At 35.4% G+C, this 17,520-nt stretch overlaps 1 protein-coding gene across 1 annotated transcript in view; it reads right to left on the bottom strand.

The window, feature by feature from the left end:
* The window catches only part of grm7 (glutamate metabotropic receptor 7), a 241,636-nt gene that overhangs the window by 63,990 nt on the left and 160,126 nt on the right, over positions 1-17,520 (bottom strand). Inside the window, exon 6 of the mRNA XM_088916628.1 lies at positions 3,200-3,400. Coding sequence (XP_088772754.1) covers positions 3,200-3,400 — 201 coding nt within the window. The remainder of the gene's footprint in view (positions 1-3,199; positions 3,401-17,520) is intronic.

The raw sequence follows: 17,520 nt of genomic DNA, 5'->3' as shown, positions 1-17,520 counted from the left end.
AGTACAGAACAACATCACTACTAATGAATCAAACAAAAAAAACTGTACAAATCTAGGACAGAAAACAAAGGATGAAGAAATATCAAATGACACACTACAGTACAAAATGGCACACTAAAAATGGAAATGGCTAAACAGATTCTGGCCTGCAATGAATTACATCAATATAGTAAATACAGAGAAAATTACTTCTGCAGCTTAAATTCAGGGTAATAGCTGGTCTCCACAGTTTGTGTTTCATGATGTCATTAAATCTTGCGACTGAATATTACTTGCCACTTAACTCCATAGATGATGGCCCCACCAATGATTTATTTTTTAGAAGAGGATATGTTTTCCGCTATATTCATCACAAGAGAGGAAAAATCTTATTCAAATACCAGCTTGAATATTGTGCTGAACCAAGTCTGAAGATCAAAAGAGCCACATGGTATCTAGCACCGCACATACCAGATTAATGACAAGTGAGTGGCAGGTGTTGGGTCTAAGCAGTTTTAGGGTAGATTAAAACAAATGCTCAAGCAATCATAAATTACAAAGCATGAATTTGTAAGGCTTTCCTGAGTAGATTTACAATCTGTGGTTAGCTGACGGGTCAAATTTTTCATTTAATCTGAGATATGTTCATTCACATCCTTAAATTAACAATACAAAAACTTAAAACCTAAAACACAATTAGAATAATCTCAATCACTTGTTATTATCTAGATAACTTGTTAATATCCTAGCAACTGTGACATCAACATACAAAATTCATAATAATTTAAATTTGTCTTGATACTTCCCATATCATCAATGATACAAAGTACAGACAGAAACGATTTTGTGCATGCATAAAAAGGAGGCATTAAAGTAATTAAAATACTTTTCAGTAAGATGTCATGTCATTTTTTTTGCACAACTTGCAAAATCAATTATGCAAGACCTTAAACCCCTGTGTACTTTCTGCCAGAAAACCATATATTGTACATCAGGTGTCAGAGGGTGACAGGTTTTCATAAATCTCTGTACTTCCTCGGACAATAATGTTTTTTGTTTGTCTTGGATTATTTCATGTTGATTTTACTAAAAAAATCAGTGTCCTTTTATTTAAATTAATATTTTAAATCTTGAATGACAAGCTATAGTTCACCATGTCCTTCTTATATAAGGTCAGTGTACGTGTCATTTTTTAACAATAAATGCAATACAGTAACTGATATTCTTGAATAATGATAAAACAAAGGCTTCTAGTTTCAATAGTCTTATTGTAAATGTATCTTTTTGTTGGGTTTCACTCATGCCAAGCCATTCACCAGGATACTTGATCAGACCAGGAAGATTCTATTCCAAGTAATTTACTGCATAAACCAAACAGTAAGCAAAGAAAGCCAAATCAAAGACCTAATGTTTTCTATTTCATTGCCCTTGCTATCTTTCTGCTCTTGCTGTGGCTGCATCCTTAAATCTACCGCTGACAAACAATATGTCTACAATCCATGCTGAGCTGGGATGTAGAAAAAAGTGTTCCATCTTCAAGCACGTTTAATAGCACAACACTATGAACACCCATCGCTAATACAAATGCCACATAGTGGAAGAGTGAAGGAACAGAATTTGTGAAAAACTGAAGAATTTCTGCTCTAACAATCTAAAAGCAGTTTTAATTTATACTTATTTGTTTAACTCAGGTTTCTATTGCATGTGTACAGTATGGGAACATTTTTTAGACTTTCTTACAAATCATATTAATTCATCATAGTTTACAGAAGTGAGAGTAAATCAGAATCATGCAATAAAGGAAAAAAGTGAAAAAAATACCCCATCAAGATTGCAAGACTCTTTTGAGTGAGGAGAAGTTTCAGACTGTAAATACAGTAGCTTGATAGTCACTTAACGAAATAGAAATATTTATAAGAGTGTATTAAGCACAAACTAGATCATACATGTGGAAACTTTACAGAAATGTACTGAGAACAAGGGCCACCTTTTTACACACAGGATAGCTGGAATCTGGAACAAACCACACTGTCAAAGCTACAGTACAGTAATACATTGACTTCATTGAAGAAACATCTGGATTAGATCCTCAGATCAATTAGCTACTAGCAAACAAGCTGTCTTACTGTATGTTCTTATGCTTCTAAAAAGCTGTATTAAAAACTTTTTTTCATGGTTTCCTGTAAACTGTACACAAATTTGTGAATGCATTTTGCACAGGATTGAGCAAAAGCTTTTAGTATTAATCAAAGTTCATAAGTGGGCACCTCAACATTGGACATCTATTGTTGGTGTCATGTTGTGGGATTTTTAAAAAGGTTTAGGAGTGGTTTTAAATGCTTTAAAAAAGTATTCCAGCTCATATATTTCTTTAAAAAAACATCAGCAAACACAATAGTGATGTGGCATTTGAAATTTAAATCCTTCAGGTGGGCAGGGTTCTTTCTCTTATTGTATGCCAATCAATAATCAATTTTGTTTTACTTTTTTCATTTATTCTTTCCCCATCTTGCTGATACAAACAGACATTTTATACATAATCTTCTATACGTGTTATTTCCATTTCTAACTTTCTAAAAAACTATTTAATTTCACAGTGGCTAGTCTCTTAGTTTTGAACCATGCTGTATTCATCAGTTTTATGTGCTGACAGTGGTTCTGCTGAAATGATTATTCCAGAAAAAGCTTGCTTGAGATGTAACATTGTTCTTCAAGAGTGTCCTGGTGGATGAGAAAATCAGGCACTAGAGATATTAAACATACCGTACGCACATTACTGTGTGCAAAATAACAGCAGTCAGCACACCACTTTCAAATTTGATATTAAGAATTAGGAGGCCCCCTAGAATGATAATGATAAAACCTCTTTTCATGCAGATTCAGAGCTCACACAGTGAGTCAGACTTTTAGACATCTCCTCAGTACTACGCTTGCAGAGGAGGTCGTTCTTCTTCATAACTGCTCCCTCTGAGCAAATGTGTGCCAGCTGATCAAACTGTTGGCTCTGCAGGGCACAGACAGCTATGCTCATCACACTTGCCTGTTACACCAATAATCCCCATTGCCACAATTCCAGTACTTTAAAATAAAGTAATTGAACATATTATGCATTGTTTCCTTTTCATGACAAAATGTTTATGCAGCCCACTGTATGGTTCGAAGAATTCTGAGAATTTCCCCAGGTATACAGTATAAACACTGCAGCCCCCTCCAGACTTACCATTGAAGCTGACGTTGCGGATGTATTTAAGAAGCTTCTTCCCTCCGGCGAGCTCCATCTCTGGACACACTCCCGAGTAGTCTGGGCACAGGTCCTTCTGCATGTTGTGAAGGGCATGGGCCATGGCATAAACAGCGTCAATCACAAACTGCACTTTCCCCTCTTGCTCGTATTTAGAGTCTTGCCCAATCCTCTCCTGACCTGGTGAAAGTAAACAAGACCAAAACCACTCGTAAGTTATTGTAAGCCCATTATTAGGCAACAGAGTTAGATTACCTTGTACATTGCAATGCATCTGGTGACCCTGGTAAACTGGAGTGAAACCTTTCACGAAGTTAAAATAAAAAATCCTTACTGGACACTCCAGAAGATAACGGGGACTCCCCTCCACCATCAACAATGTGAAGCACCCACCTGAATGATGCAGCAGGAGCCAGCTATCAGCCAACAAAGTGATGAAGCCAATTCACAGATGGGTATTATTAGGAAGCCATGATAGGTAAAGGCCAGGTGGAGATTTGGCCAGGACACTGGAACAATACCTCTACTCTTTTTGAGAAATTCCCTGGGATTTTTAATGTTCAAGGAGACTCAGGATATTGGGTTTAACACCACGTACTAAGCGTTCTCTACTGGTCCCACTAACACCTCTTCCAGCAGCAACCTTAGCTTTCTCATCCCGGTACTGGCCAGGCTCATACTGTACCTGCTTTGCTTCAGTGGGTTGCCAGTTGTGAGTTGCAGGTTGATATAGCTAATTGTACAACTGCTGGTTACAGCAAAAGATTTGTGAAAGGATATACTGTATTCGATTTTTTTTTAAAAGGGAATAACACTGCAAGAGAATGGCATAAAAAAACACCCAAAACTATAAACTCTATGTCGCCAAAAATGAATAATTTTAAAGAGGAACTCCACAACAGTGCCCTGTATCTTCTGCTTAAACATAATTTTGCTTGGTACAGTATTCATAATGATGGTAATGCAAACATTATTATTATTATTGAACAGAAAACTGTTAGGTTTCTGCACTAAATTGCATTTAATCTCTTGCAGTCCCATTTTAATCTGCTTGTGGTGGATTTATTTATGCATTCTGGCTACTTAGTAAGAGTAATTATAAAAGGTTTAGAGGAATCCAGATGGAGATTGAGAAGGGCTACCCTTTTCATTGCACTGGACTGGAGCCCAATAGCAGGGAATACCCTGAAGGGCTCATGGGAAATGACAGTTTCATTACGGACTAATGTGTTGAGTCATGCAATGGAGACGTAATCAAAAGTGGCCCACTACATTTTCTACAATTCATATTAACTATGAAGAGCAACGGAGGTTGCTTATTTCTTCATGCACTGAACACAAGTCCTTTTTCAATGGCACAAGTCTCATAACTAAAAGGGATGTACAGTACTCTGTCCCCCACCACCACACCAGCCAAACTACAAAATATATACTGTAGACAAACATTATTCTTATTCAGTTGCATTGCCCGCAATGTTAAATTAATCTTCCACCAAATAATATCTTATGGATGGTTCGTTAATTTTAGGACCAAATACCAATATCATCATGATCATTATAATACACCGTAAGCTAGCTGCTTGATAAAAGACTGTGTCCTTACATAACAGATATTTTTTAAACACCAGTGGTGGGTATGACTAGGATAAACGGAAAATATCCAGTATTCAAAACACATTTTTTAATATACAGCACTGTTTACGATATACAGTACTGTATATATATACAATACAGTATTTTTTTGCAAGATTAAAAAAAGAAATGTGGCCATCACAATATTACCGCTTCCCTCAGCTTTATTCCTTCTTCTTTGAGCAATTATTTTACCATTAAGGAGATAAAAAAACCCTGAAAGAAATGAATGGCATATGGCAAAAATTCTGAGTTGTGGGAAGACAAAGGGTATATTCCCAATTCACTTTGAGAAGCTTGGATATTTTTAACTTATAATTTTGTAATTTACATGTTTTTTTAATTATAGAGTAAATATACTGTACACTACATCTGTCATCCATCCATTTTATAACCAGTTTATCCAGTACAGGGTTGCAGGAGATGCCAGAAACCAAGAAGGTAATAAATGAATGCAAGGCAGCATACTGTACGTCCTGTCCATTCCAATAACACTGAAACTTAAATTATAAACACTTAGAGCTTCAGGAAGGAAACTGCCAAGGAACTATTAGAAAAAGTCAGGAATATGGGCCAATATGAAAAAAAAAAACTTCTGCAATGTTCAATAACATGAACAGTTATGAGAAGTTTAAGACAGCTTGACTTGAAATCCCTTGATAAAAATTAATCGTGTTGCTCCTTTCTGAACTCTTTCAAAAGTGTTGATTTGATGGCTGTTTAAAAAGTGCTGATTCCAATCTGTGCATGTCACTTGAGCTAAGATCTTGTCAGAAGTTCTCATTTGTGACAGACAATGCACTTTCTCTTCTGCTCAGGGAAAATCTAATGTTTCTTTTGTACCCTCTCCTGATACATTGAAATGAAAAGTGTTAAAATTCCTTGAAATATACATAGAAATTAATAAGAGGAGAGTTAAATGGCCCTATATTTCCAAATAAATCACTGTGTGAAAAGTGTCAATTCATCCAATGTTAATAGAAACACACTGAAAAAAATGACAATTATACAAAAGGCTATTCCACTCATTATTTACCCAGGTGCATACTGTTTACTCTTTCATGAGCCACATTCTATCTGCTAAAGAAACTGAATTTACAATAAAAAAACATTGGAAATTTTACCTACTGTACAACAGAATTTTGAGGAAGAGTGGTCTTTGTTAGCTTATCTAACCATGAGACATACACTATGATGTTTCCTTAAGTGGTGCCATGTAATGTCAGCATCTAAATTAGTGTTTTTTAAACACTTAAAGACCAGCAATGGAAAAGACACTGTTATGTAAGTGCTCTGTAAATTATTAACTTAATTAACTACAGAACATAACGTTTTGCAAAACACGTCTTCGATGAATCTAATTAAAAACTAACAACAGTTTGACATTTCTTGGATGTGTGTGTTTATGTAGCATAAGTAGCCTTCTGTATGTTATTTTTAATTGATACCTTTGGAATAAGTTTTTTGGGAGTTTCCTGTGATTTTATATCTCTACTTTTTGCAGGCCTTGATTGCGGGTTTTTGATGGGTTTTTTTTATAATGAAGCACATGCAGAACCATAAAAAATGATCCATACTAGAATTGGATCACTAAAACCAAGCAATAGTTGAAAGAGCTTATAGTGTCCCAGTGACACTGCAGCCCCTGAAGTCTAGATATTTACACATATGATTATAATGATGATAAGTGCATTAGGGTCTATTTGATTCTTAAGTTATTCATTGTGATATACTGGTGTGCTGACAACTACTGTATTTCACAATACAAAGTTACACTTAGCTGCTGGCTCCATGACTCTTACCAAGTGTTTCTTCTCCACCATGGAGGAATTGTTTTAATTTACACAGAACAACTACCCAAGAGAAGCCTTTTCCAGAAACTGTTGTGCTGCAGGCAATATAGCGAGCTGATAGGCTCTAACCCAAATGCAGAACACGTGCATCCCTGGAAAATCTGGGAGAGCTGATTAGGCAGCGAGACTGAGGTGCCTTAGTGGAAAGAGGTGAACAGGAAGGCTGGATATGGGGGTTTGATACTTGGCTGACAGAAATCTGGGTGTCAGGATTGAGGGCAGTAAGGATTTCCAAGCAATGGGAGTGCTGGATGAAGACAGCAGAGTCAATAGTTCCTGCTGGAGGAGAACTGCCAGAGAAACATAAAAGTGGTGATTCTCTGCTGGACCAGTACTTTGGAAGCTAGTCAGGTAGTTGTGATTGGAGAGTGAATGCTGAGTTCCTGATGGCTCTAAGGAACTCAATGTCAGATCACCAATCTAGCAGAGACTAAAACCTTAAATAGGCAGATTAAGTGGCTGATTCATTGGATGATTGGCTGCCTGATTGAAAGGCATTTGATCGAAAGGACAAGTGGCCTGACCTCGTTTACACAGGGTTGGCCAGAGGCCGAATGCTCATGTGAATGTTACAGTCTCTCTTTATACTACAGTAATTTATACTTACTTTATACAATATTTACAGTATACTAATCTTCAACAACATTTATACTAATCTTCATGGTTTCAGGTGTAGACGAGATTTGTTTGTTATCTGAGCATTTGAAATTACTGAAAGAGATCAAGTGTCCGATAGACAGTACCTTATAAAATTTTTTGATGTAAAACCTTGTAAAATGTATTGACATTCTCTTGCAATTCCCATAACTCCTTCATCTTAGTTTGGAATGTCACACAGAGACATCCACATCCACTTCCCAAAAGGTCATGATACAGCATTTTCATAAAAAGCTTGATCAATTTTCTAATGACAACTGAGTGGGTCAATATACATGCAGACGTATGACAGGAAGGCATTCATGTTTCTTCTGCACACTGCACATGTAATTTCAATAGTGAGCTTGCTGGCTTGTGGTATTTCTGACACTGTGGGTAACTCCCATCCTTCAATGCGTTGATCACACTTGAATGCACATACTAATAGGGCAAATCACTTCTCTCATTTTTCCATCTACTACTATTTGTGAAAGGTTGTGACATTTACTGCACTTTAAACAGCTACTGTATGCAGTAAGTGTTTTTGTCAAAATAAAACAGCAGGCAACAAATTAGGACTTGGTATAATCAAAAAGATTATACAGTGAGTTACAGTGTTCGTGATTCAATCGACGCCATTAGCCTAACAAAGCATGAACTCTGCATCTGCTGAAGAATGAAGAATATTGCACCAGAGTGTTAATCTGAAACTTCTAATAACTGTATGTAGTCTGATGAGGGAACATTTTTATGGGCTCCAAATACATGGGTTGCACTATTCCCTGGAATGTCATCTCAAACAAAACAGTATATAGTACATTTGCAAAACAACAAAAACTCATTGTAAACTTGTAATGTTAATGAATCAAGATTTCAAAGCAGGATCAGATATTTAGGAAATATTATTATTATTATTATTAATATATGATATTGTTTTAAAACATGTCTCAGCCATAAAGCACCCCTTAGCAGTGCAGGATGAGTCCTAATGTCCAATTCATTGGTTTGAATGTGGGCTACGTCATTATATACTGTACTGTGATAAACATCACGCTTAAACTGATGCTTAATTAGCCAAAGGTTCCTTTGTATTTGTGATCGCTTTTTTGTCTTTTACATTTGAACAGCCATTTTCTTTTAAAATCTTTTTAAAGCATCCTATACCCTGGAATCTCCAACTATTAATCATCTTGGTTTAGAAGTTCCAAAAGGCATCATCACCACCATTATCATGTTAAGCCACAGTAGTTCAAAAGAGAATGGGAGCTTCACTGATAGCAGTGCAAATCCCAGCAACCTGTCAAGTTGAGCCACCTGGGATCCTAAGATTTTGCTGTGACAGTCCACTCTCTGCCACTCTCATTGGCATTTTTTGCCTGCAGAGAGAGAAACAGATGGCCAGACATAGACATTTCTGAGAATGCATGCAGATATTTTTCAAAATTGCTGGTCGGTCAGCTTTTTCAAATTTGGGGGTCCAAACAACAACACCAATACCACCACCACAACCAATAATAATACTGAAATAATAATAATAATAATAATAATAATAATAATTTAATATCTTAAATTATTGAATACTATTCTCATTTTAAAGATAAATGTAGACAACAGAGCCTGGCCAATCTGTGCATTCCTATAACAGCTCATATATTTGTCAAACAGTGAAAAAACAATAAAATATTAGTTTGACACACTTTGAGACAAATCCAGAAATAATTAAATCAATCTCTGAGAGTACTGTACTTAGAGTCCACCACAGTTCTCTCTGCTGACGCACTACAACTTTTTTTGTTCTACTTTCCATAAAAAAGTTTGATTTGCCTGTTAGAAAGCAGCAGGGGATATAAATAATTAAAATGGGCTTCATAAAGCTGCAGGCAAAACCTTCCCAATTTACGCAATGAAAAAACAAGCTGTGAGCCTTATTTGATACAAATAGAAAATAAGGGTTTCCATGAGTCAATGTCTTCTTTTTTAAGTCTCCCAAATACACAATAAATTTTTACAACTTGGTACAGCATTGATTTCTTTGTAAGTAAGTGAAAAACAAATTGTCAACTTCAGCCTTACAGGAAAAACATAACTCCCCGAACAGTGCAAGTCCATAGGCATGACTCACCATTGTTCAGTCTTAGTCATCTTACTTCTCTAGCTCTGCTAAACACTCTAGTGTTTCTTCTTCCAGTAACCTCTTAAGTATTTTCATGCCCCGCCCTTTGCTACAAATCTGTAAGGAAACCAGCTCTGATCTCATTGTTCCTGAAGGTGAACCTCAACTTTTTTTCAGAGTAGTCACTCTAATTTCTAGATATCCCACTGGAAGCACTCATAGTCATTATTATCTTCTTTAGAGACGGTGCATTAGTAGATGAGTACCCTTTTTTGGCTGCCATTTCTTCTCAGATGGTTCACACTTTTGCTTCTGTGTTGAGGGACAATTTCATTAAGTGATTCAAGGATATAAATTATTATAGATGTCACAACTTTGAAACGAATAGGCCTTTGATTTGTAATAAGAATCATTAACTGGAAATAAGTGGTGTGACTTTCTTGGGTTTCGCTTATGTAAAGGAACAGCAAAATAAAGCTCTGACAGAAGGAGAGCTCTTTATCCAACTCTGTTTTGAAAAGTAAGAAACATACACAATACATGATTAGGTGAAGGAAGGAGGAATATTCTAGCAATCACAAAAAGAAATGTGACTGTTAATGCTCTGTGGTAAAATGGTGAAGCCTGTCAGTGGCATTATCTTCACTGGGTTTTATTCCTTCACTTGTCAATGGAAATAGAACTGATCCACATGCCTGTGAAACAAAGATAAATATACCATGTAATTATGATGAAAAGATGAACGTGGGAAGATTGGCAGAGGCTGAATAAGGTCAAAAGCAGGAGATAGAGCTTTTCAAGAATAAATCTCAGCCCACACAATACCTATTTGTTTTATAGATTGCTGAGCAGTGCTGTTGAGTGCTCACAACACACTAAACCCTCAGTTTAACAGACTTTGCTTTTACAGATTTTGGATTTAATGGACAATTATGTCTGTAAAATCGGAATTATTAACTAGATTTTCCTTGCAATAACATGGGAATACACAAATAATAAAACAAGGGCTAAATAAATATTGCTTTGATTTAAAACTCAAAAATATGCCCTATAGAGGTATAGTAGATCAATTGCTTATGATTGATGTTGTGCTTTGTATGGATTACCATATTTTATACAGTATACATTTAAATGTGTTGTTTGAAATTGTTAAAAAATTAGTCTAAAGAACCAGAGAGCATATATATAGTATATATTGTACATACTGTATACATTTGAAATTTGTAATGTATTGTAACAGACATTTAACAGACACCCCTTCGCCCCAATTAGTCAGTCACTGAGAGTTTACTATACTGGACATACAAAATGCAGTAGCTGAAAAATGTAAAGTAAATACTGTACCTTTATCACATTTGTATTTGATAATGAAGGACTTATGATACAGAGTACCTATTTTCAAAGATTGTATTTTGAGTTTAATTTTGAGTCTAAATCAAACTCAGTCTCAAACAGGTGCTGCTCTGGTATTTACCGTAAATCCAGGCTACAGGATGTTAGCAATTATTTCTAGACTAGTGGTGTCACTCATTTATGATTCTTATGTAGAAGGAGTAAACATTCCTAAGGTTTATTTACAGTAAATAACCATTTGAATTACAGTATATAATTTATTGATGCATAAATGACTCATCCTCTTCTGTAAACTCTGAAGTTTCTTTAATGTTCTCAAAGCCAGTACTGAGCATGTATCATAAGCTGGTACAAAAAAAAACTAGATGATGATCAAAGATGCTGTGAATGCCCAAACTAAGAAACAAAAAAAGTTTGTTTTGAATGCCTTTCGTTTGCTGTATATAGCAGGTTTATAAGGGTTGAAATCAATTAACCCAGCCATAAAATATTACTATTCTTAACAACACCAAGAATGTTGTCTAGTGTTATGTTTGACAGTTGTTAATTAATACATAACTTTTATTTTTATTTTTATTTTTATTATTTAATAAATAAAATATTAAGAGTTTTTTAATATTTTACACTAGCTTGGCATTGTACTGTATGGTAGTCTTCAATTCTACTTTATTCCTCACAATTTTCATGTATCGTATTCCTTGCTTCTTTTTAAACAGAGACACTGGATTTGGAGCATTATAAATCTTGAGGAGTGGACTTTTCAAGACTAATTTGCTAGAAATAAATAATAATTATGATAAGATCATCAAAAACAGTACCAAATGTACCTCTTGTATGAACATTTTGTTCCACTGTTTTCACAAGAAAATTTGATATTTTGGCCCCAAGCTACAACCTTCCTTTGTAATAGGCAAAAACATGTTTGTGCTACATTTCTTTGATAATCACTAGTAGAACTACACTCAATCACTTTTTTTTCTTTTTATCTAATAGATTAACCAGCAGGGTGAGCTTCCCTGATAGGTATTTCTTAAGATCTAAGACGACGTGCTGCATATAAAGTCTGTAGAGAGCAACCCTGACATTTAAATCTGAACTGAAAGTTGAGGAGCATGTGAAATGGGCCCTGACAAACAAACATTTCAGAGGATGCATCTACTGTATCCTGTAGCTAGAACAAGGATTGAAGCATGGAGCCCAGCTGAGTAAAACCTACTGATCCCAAATTGGTATTATAGGGGTATAATAAACATACAGGAGTTGCTCAAAAACAGATTATTCTTAACAGACTTTTATGGTTGCCAAAGCAGGATTAAATTGATTTAAAAATGTACAGCCTCCAACCACTCAAAATAGTGCTCGTACACTGTTTTATTAAGATGTGAATGACAAGGTGGAGCAGAGGATTAATGAAGTGTTCAGTGCGGCACATTTCCTTTTCTATTTGCCACAGTCCCACTGAAATTCATCTGAGTGATAATATGAAACATACAGTAATTCAGTTACTTTCCATTGAAACTTCTTTTTAGTGCCCCCACTGTTACTGATCGCTTCTGTCACATTTGGCCTTTGTATGATTCTGACATTCCATTGGAAACCATGGAATTCCTCATCATGTTGACATCTGCTACAGAACGGTCTTTCTATTACTTGCTTGATTTAATATTCTTAAATTATGATATGGTTATTTCTCTTGTTTTAGTAGGTTTTAATGTGTACAGTACATAGCTTAAACAGATCACTATCACAGATGTCAGAAAGGACGAACTGTGGAATGGCAGGAGAGCGAAAAAGACACTATGAGTAGCGGCGAGACGGAGGTTAGCCTGGGCTCAGCTGTTCAGGAAATGCTGTATAGAAACCTATGACCTCAGGCCATGGACAGGAGTGACCTGGTGCTAGGCGGATCTCAGGAGATCTGAACCTCAATGCTGAGCGAGTAGCAGAGCAGAAGCAAGAAGTAAATAGGCTACACAACAAAAATCACCAGAAAGACATGAATAATCACAGGGAACTACGAACAGAGAAAAGCAGAGCGCCCTCTAAGTGTTCTGGGCGTGACAATCACTTTATTTTTAACATACACTTAGTTAACTACAGCATGTTCCCGAAGAAGGATCCACAGCCCAAATATGTTTTCTTTCTTCCCTTCTCAGCATGGAATAAACCTATTAGTTAAATATTATTAGTAACTATTGGATTGTGGTATTTTATTGGAAAAACTATTTTAGTCTCATATTAATTAAGTCATATTTTAATAAATGTAAATGTTTAAGCTAAATACATCCAGTAGTTAAATAATCAAGAACCATCACTATCTCATCATTGGAAAAATAAGATCATTGCTGCCCAAAGAGTTACAACTATACAGTTCCTTGATCATGTCTTAAAATTGAGAAGAGAAGGCACTTTACACAAAGGTTCATAGGAGTATGGAATAAGTTACCCAGCCAGTATTGGTTAAAGCTGATACACTTGTGTCTTTCAATAAGATTGCTAGATGATATCCCTAGATCAATTAACTTCTAACAATCAAATGGACTAGATGGGCTGAATGGCTTCCTTGTGTTTGTAACCTTTTTCTCTCCCATCAAGCAGAAGGGAAAGGAAACTGAAATCTACTAAAAAAAATAAATCGAGAGAACATGAAAAAGAAAAGGCCAGCAATGGGGCCACTTCAACAAAGTAAATACAGCTGTCAGAACTAATAAATTGCCTGTATTAATGTGTTCTCAATCTGTGTAATCCTCCCTGATGTCCAGAAGTATGGAGACAAGAGCATATGCTCCACTTCATGTCATTCACTGTCCCCTGATGCATGTAAATTGGGCATCACACACATCACACCTGGAGGCACAGGAGTTTGCTGCACAAGGCCTTTTACATCCCAGTACTGAAGCTCAGCTGTGAGAGCAATAATTATTTGTTCATTGTCTCCATAGACTGTTACTATCAACCCTTTTGGCATTTGCAAAGAGGCCTTTGTGGTTTTTTAATCAGTGAATAGCAATAGCATTCAACTTGATCTTGTACAATGACTGATGCAGTGATATTTCCTGAATGAAGTACATTTGCCATGGCAAACTTTCCTATTGAATTCATTGCATAAATAGTGCAATTACCATGACTGTTAAAGACCTACAAAAGTGCTTCAAAGCTTCAGGGACTTCAGATAAGATCTTAGGGTTATATGTGTTAATACATATACTGTATAGTTATTGATTTCAAGGGACAGTATTATATGAGGTGCAGTCTAGGCCATTGTTCAAACTTTACCTCTCATACACACACAAATTGCTCTCATATACACACAAAAAGCTCTCACATTCACAAGTTTTACCTCTCACATACACACAAAACGATCTCACATTCACTAATTTTACCTCGCACATATACATAAAACACTGTACAGTATGTGAGAGGTAAGACTAGTGAATGTAAGAGCGTTTTGTGTGTATGTTAGAGGTAAAACTAGTGAATGTAAGAGAGCTTTGTGTGTACTGTATGTGCTGTGGTGTTTTTTTTAAATCTATGATCTTGTAAGAGAATAGTTTCAAGGTTTTAAACATTTTGGACTAGTGTACAGAAAATCAGTGAGGGAACTGAATTTTTAACTGAATCCCATCAAATAATTAAATATACTGTATTATATCATGTACATTCAATATATTTCAATTTGAATTGGTTTAATCTTGTACAGTACTATGCATTGTATTTATAACCATTATACAGATGATCTGTTACTGTATTGTCAGTCCCCTTAATGTGAAACTACAGTAATAGTCTTCCCACCTTCATCTCATTCCTTAAAAGTCGTACTCTACAATTGGATAACAAAACATTTCTATTTCATTTTACATTTCTCACAATCTTTCAGATTAGTCTCCAGAACAGCTACAAAGAATGACTGATAATCATGCGTTAAAAATGAATTATTTTAAAAAACTCCATTATGTATTTTACTGGTTTAAAAATCTCAAGATATGTACAGTATATCCTTAAATTCTGATCACTGTAAAGGATTTACAGTCCTACTGTAAATCCATTCTGTGGCATACTAATCTACTGTAGCTTTAAAATGAAAACCTATTTTTGATCTATGAAAACTAAATGATGATCAATACTAACTAAATTAAATGATGTAATGAGGACCAAAACATGACATTATTGCTTTATACAGGTAGCAGTCGTGCATTGATTTTTCTCAATTTTTCACATCACAAAAGGAATACCACAGACACAAGCTGCCTTGTCTCTCTTCAGCCTGAAGGACTCTAGTTGCTTGATGACAGCATCCAGGTGTGCATTATGTCAGCTTTTAAAAATCACCTGTCATCTTAGCTTACTCTGAAAATCAGCTTGACACTTGAATGTGCTTACTTTCTGACCATCCGTGATCAGGGTATGGGAAGCTTCAACTTTCCCCGTGACAAATAAGTTTTTTTTTAATTAGCCACAGGGGACCCACATGAATGCTGCTGTAGGTACTTACTACTGCCAACTCCCATTGACCAAACCACTACCTTCCCAGTGCTTCAGTAACAGCCTGTGGCTACCTTGTCTCTGTAAACTAATGGAGTGAACTAATAGTATTTTCAGGAAAGCAGAAATGGCTTGTGTGAGAACAGAAAAAAGGTGAAAAATTCAGGAGTTCTGCAGGCTCTGACAGAAAAAGAAAAAGTAGTGTCTTTTGTTTGGCTTGCTGCTGCAGTAAAATTACTTTTACAGTAGGTCAAGACATCTTAGCAAAGGTGATTTTTTTCACTACAAGCAGTCTCACAAAAGGTCAAAATAGGAGACCTGGAATACTCTCATTTTAATTTGTTCTAACAGTCAGTCAATAAGCCTGCGATTAGGAAAAACTATTTCCAAATTACCATTTAAAAATGACAGAAATGGAGTACTCAAAGAAATACCATGCAAAACTCAATAAAAGACACACATGTTGGTCCCCAAAAAGAACTCTCAAGTGTACCACTTTCATTAAAATTTAACCGAAGAACTATTTCAGAGCACTCATTAAAAATATTAAAGATACTAAAAGCCCTCCAATATTTATCTGAGCATAACTGGGTTACCATTGGATTTTACTTTAGAGAAGGGCTTCACAGCCTTTTCTATGATAACTAAGATAATCCAGGTTCTTTGGTTATTAATGTAACCATTGATCATCTGAGAATTTTCAGCTAAATTGTCCTGTTCCTCAGATCCATTAACCCTTGACACATATTCAGAAAAATACATTTTAGCAAAGTTAATATGATCATGCCACAATCACTACCACCCTTAGACTTCTTTTTGATTTTACTCATTCCATTTAATAAATTTCACCATGTGAATCCGTGGTATTTTGGGTCAATACTGTATATAAATTTATTGCATGGCGCTTGAGAAATAAGCTTTATAAAAACACGAAATTGTTCCAAGTAGTTCCAAGTCTGTTTTGAATATATCTTCTCTAGCTAAAACTAATGGCTAAACTTCTAGCTCATACAGTTTGTTGTTGAATAAATATTTATTGGTGCTGTTGAGTAAAATAAACCAATATTTCCGTTTAGGACTGATTTACTCTACCTGATTGGCAGAAAGTCAAGATTGGGATGCAGGGGATATACTAAAGAGGTCAGTACAGACAGAAGTTGAAAGAGACCAAACAAACTCTGAATGCCTGACTATACTATTCCTTATTAAATCAATTGCCATTTTCCTTCCTTTGTCCATTGACATTAAATTGCTTTAATAAACAAAATTAAACTTCCTCACCACAAAACTCACTTCCATCAGATGACAAAATAAATAAAAAAAAGTATTTCATAGCTTATAAGTGCTTAATTGTATGACTCACTGAGTCATTAAATTCAATAAAAACCTCCCCCAGACCATATGTTAATTATTCAAATAATGAAAAGAGAAAACCTGAAGATTGAAATGTCTTTATTATTCTGAGTAAGAAATGAAGATTTCATTTTGAATTTTGAATTTAACTTTCAACAGGAATGCAGAATACCCTGAATGGACTATCCATTAGGAAAGCATCACTGTAAAGCATCTCAGTGTTATTTCCCTGTGCCTATTGTGATGTTTTGAAATTCCTCCTTTAAATTGACTTCATTTTCTCTGAACTGACTAAACCAGGAAATGACTAAGAAGGAGTTTTATTTCATAGATTTTCCAATTCATAGGTCTCACTGAATTCTTCAAAATACTGTAGATTAACTCAACTCCTGCTGCTACATCAACCTTAGCCCATCCAACAGATCAGGGAGATATGAAAACTCAAAGAAGATTTAATACTGATTCTTGACATCGTGGTTGTAGGTTTTTTGCAAAACTAATTACTACTTTGAGCTCTGGTGGGATCTCTGAGGGCATTTTAAATCTCTAGCAAGGTTGCTTTTTCATACAGTATGTCCATATCAGTCATGTACTATACAGTATATACACTATAAGAATGGTCAGTGCTGAATTAAAAGTTTCATATTTTGATTAGTCAGGTAAATGTCTTGTACTATATATTCAGTTAATATTTTACTGAGACAGAATACCTTATGGTTTGTTGCTCGTTAATTTCTAAATATTGTTTATTGTTTATTGCCCTACACTCCTTTGAACATTATATTACTAGTCCACAGAGCAGATGTTCAAAGCGTCATAAAAAGTGTTGAAAATCCATTTCCTTCAATTAAAAATTAAGCTTGCACAAACAAATTATT

Source organism: Atractosteus spatula, chromosome 5 (assembly GCF_055471065.1).
Source record: "Atractosteus spatula isolate fAtrSpa1 chromosome 5, fAtrSpa1.hap1, whole genome shotgun sequence".
Taxonomy (NCBI): domain Eukaryota; kingdom Metazoa; phylum Chordata; class Actinopteri; order Semionotiformes; family Lepisosteidae; genus Atractosteus; species Atractosteus spatula.
The sequence above is the reverse complement of the archived record's forward strand: the minus strand, read 5'-3'. Positions and strand labels throughout refer to the sequence as shown.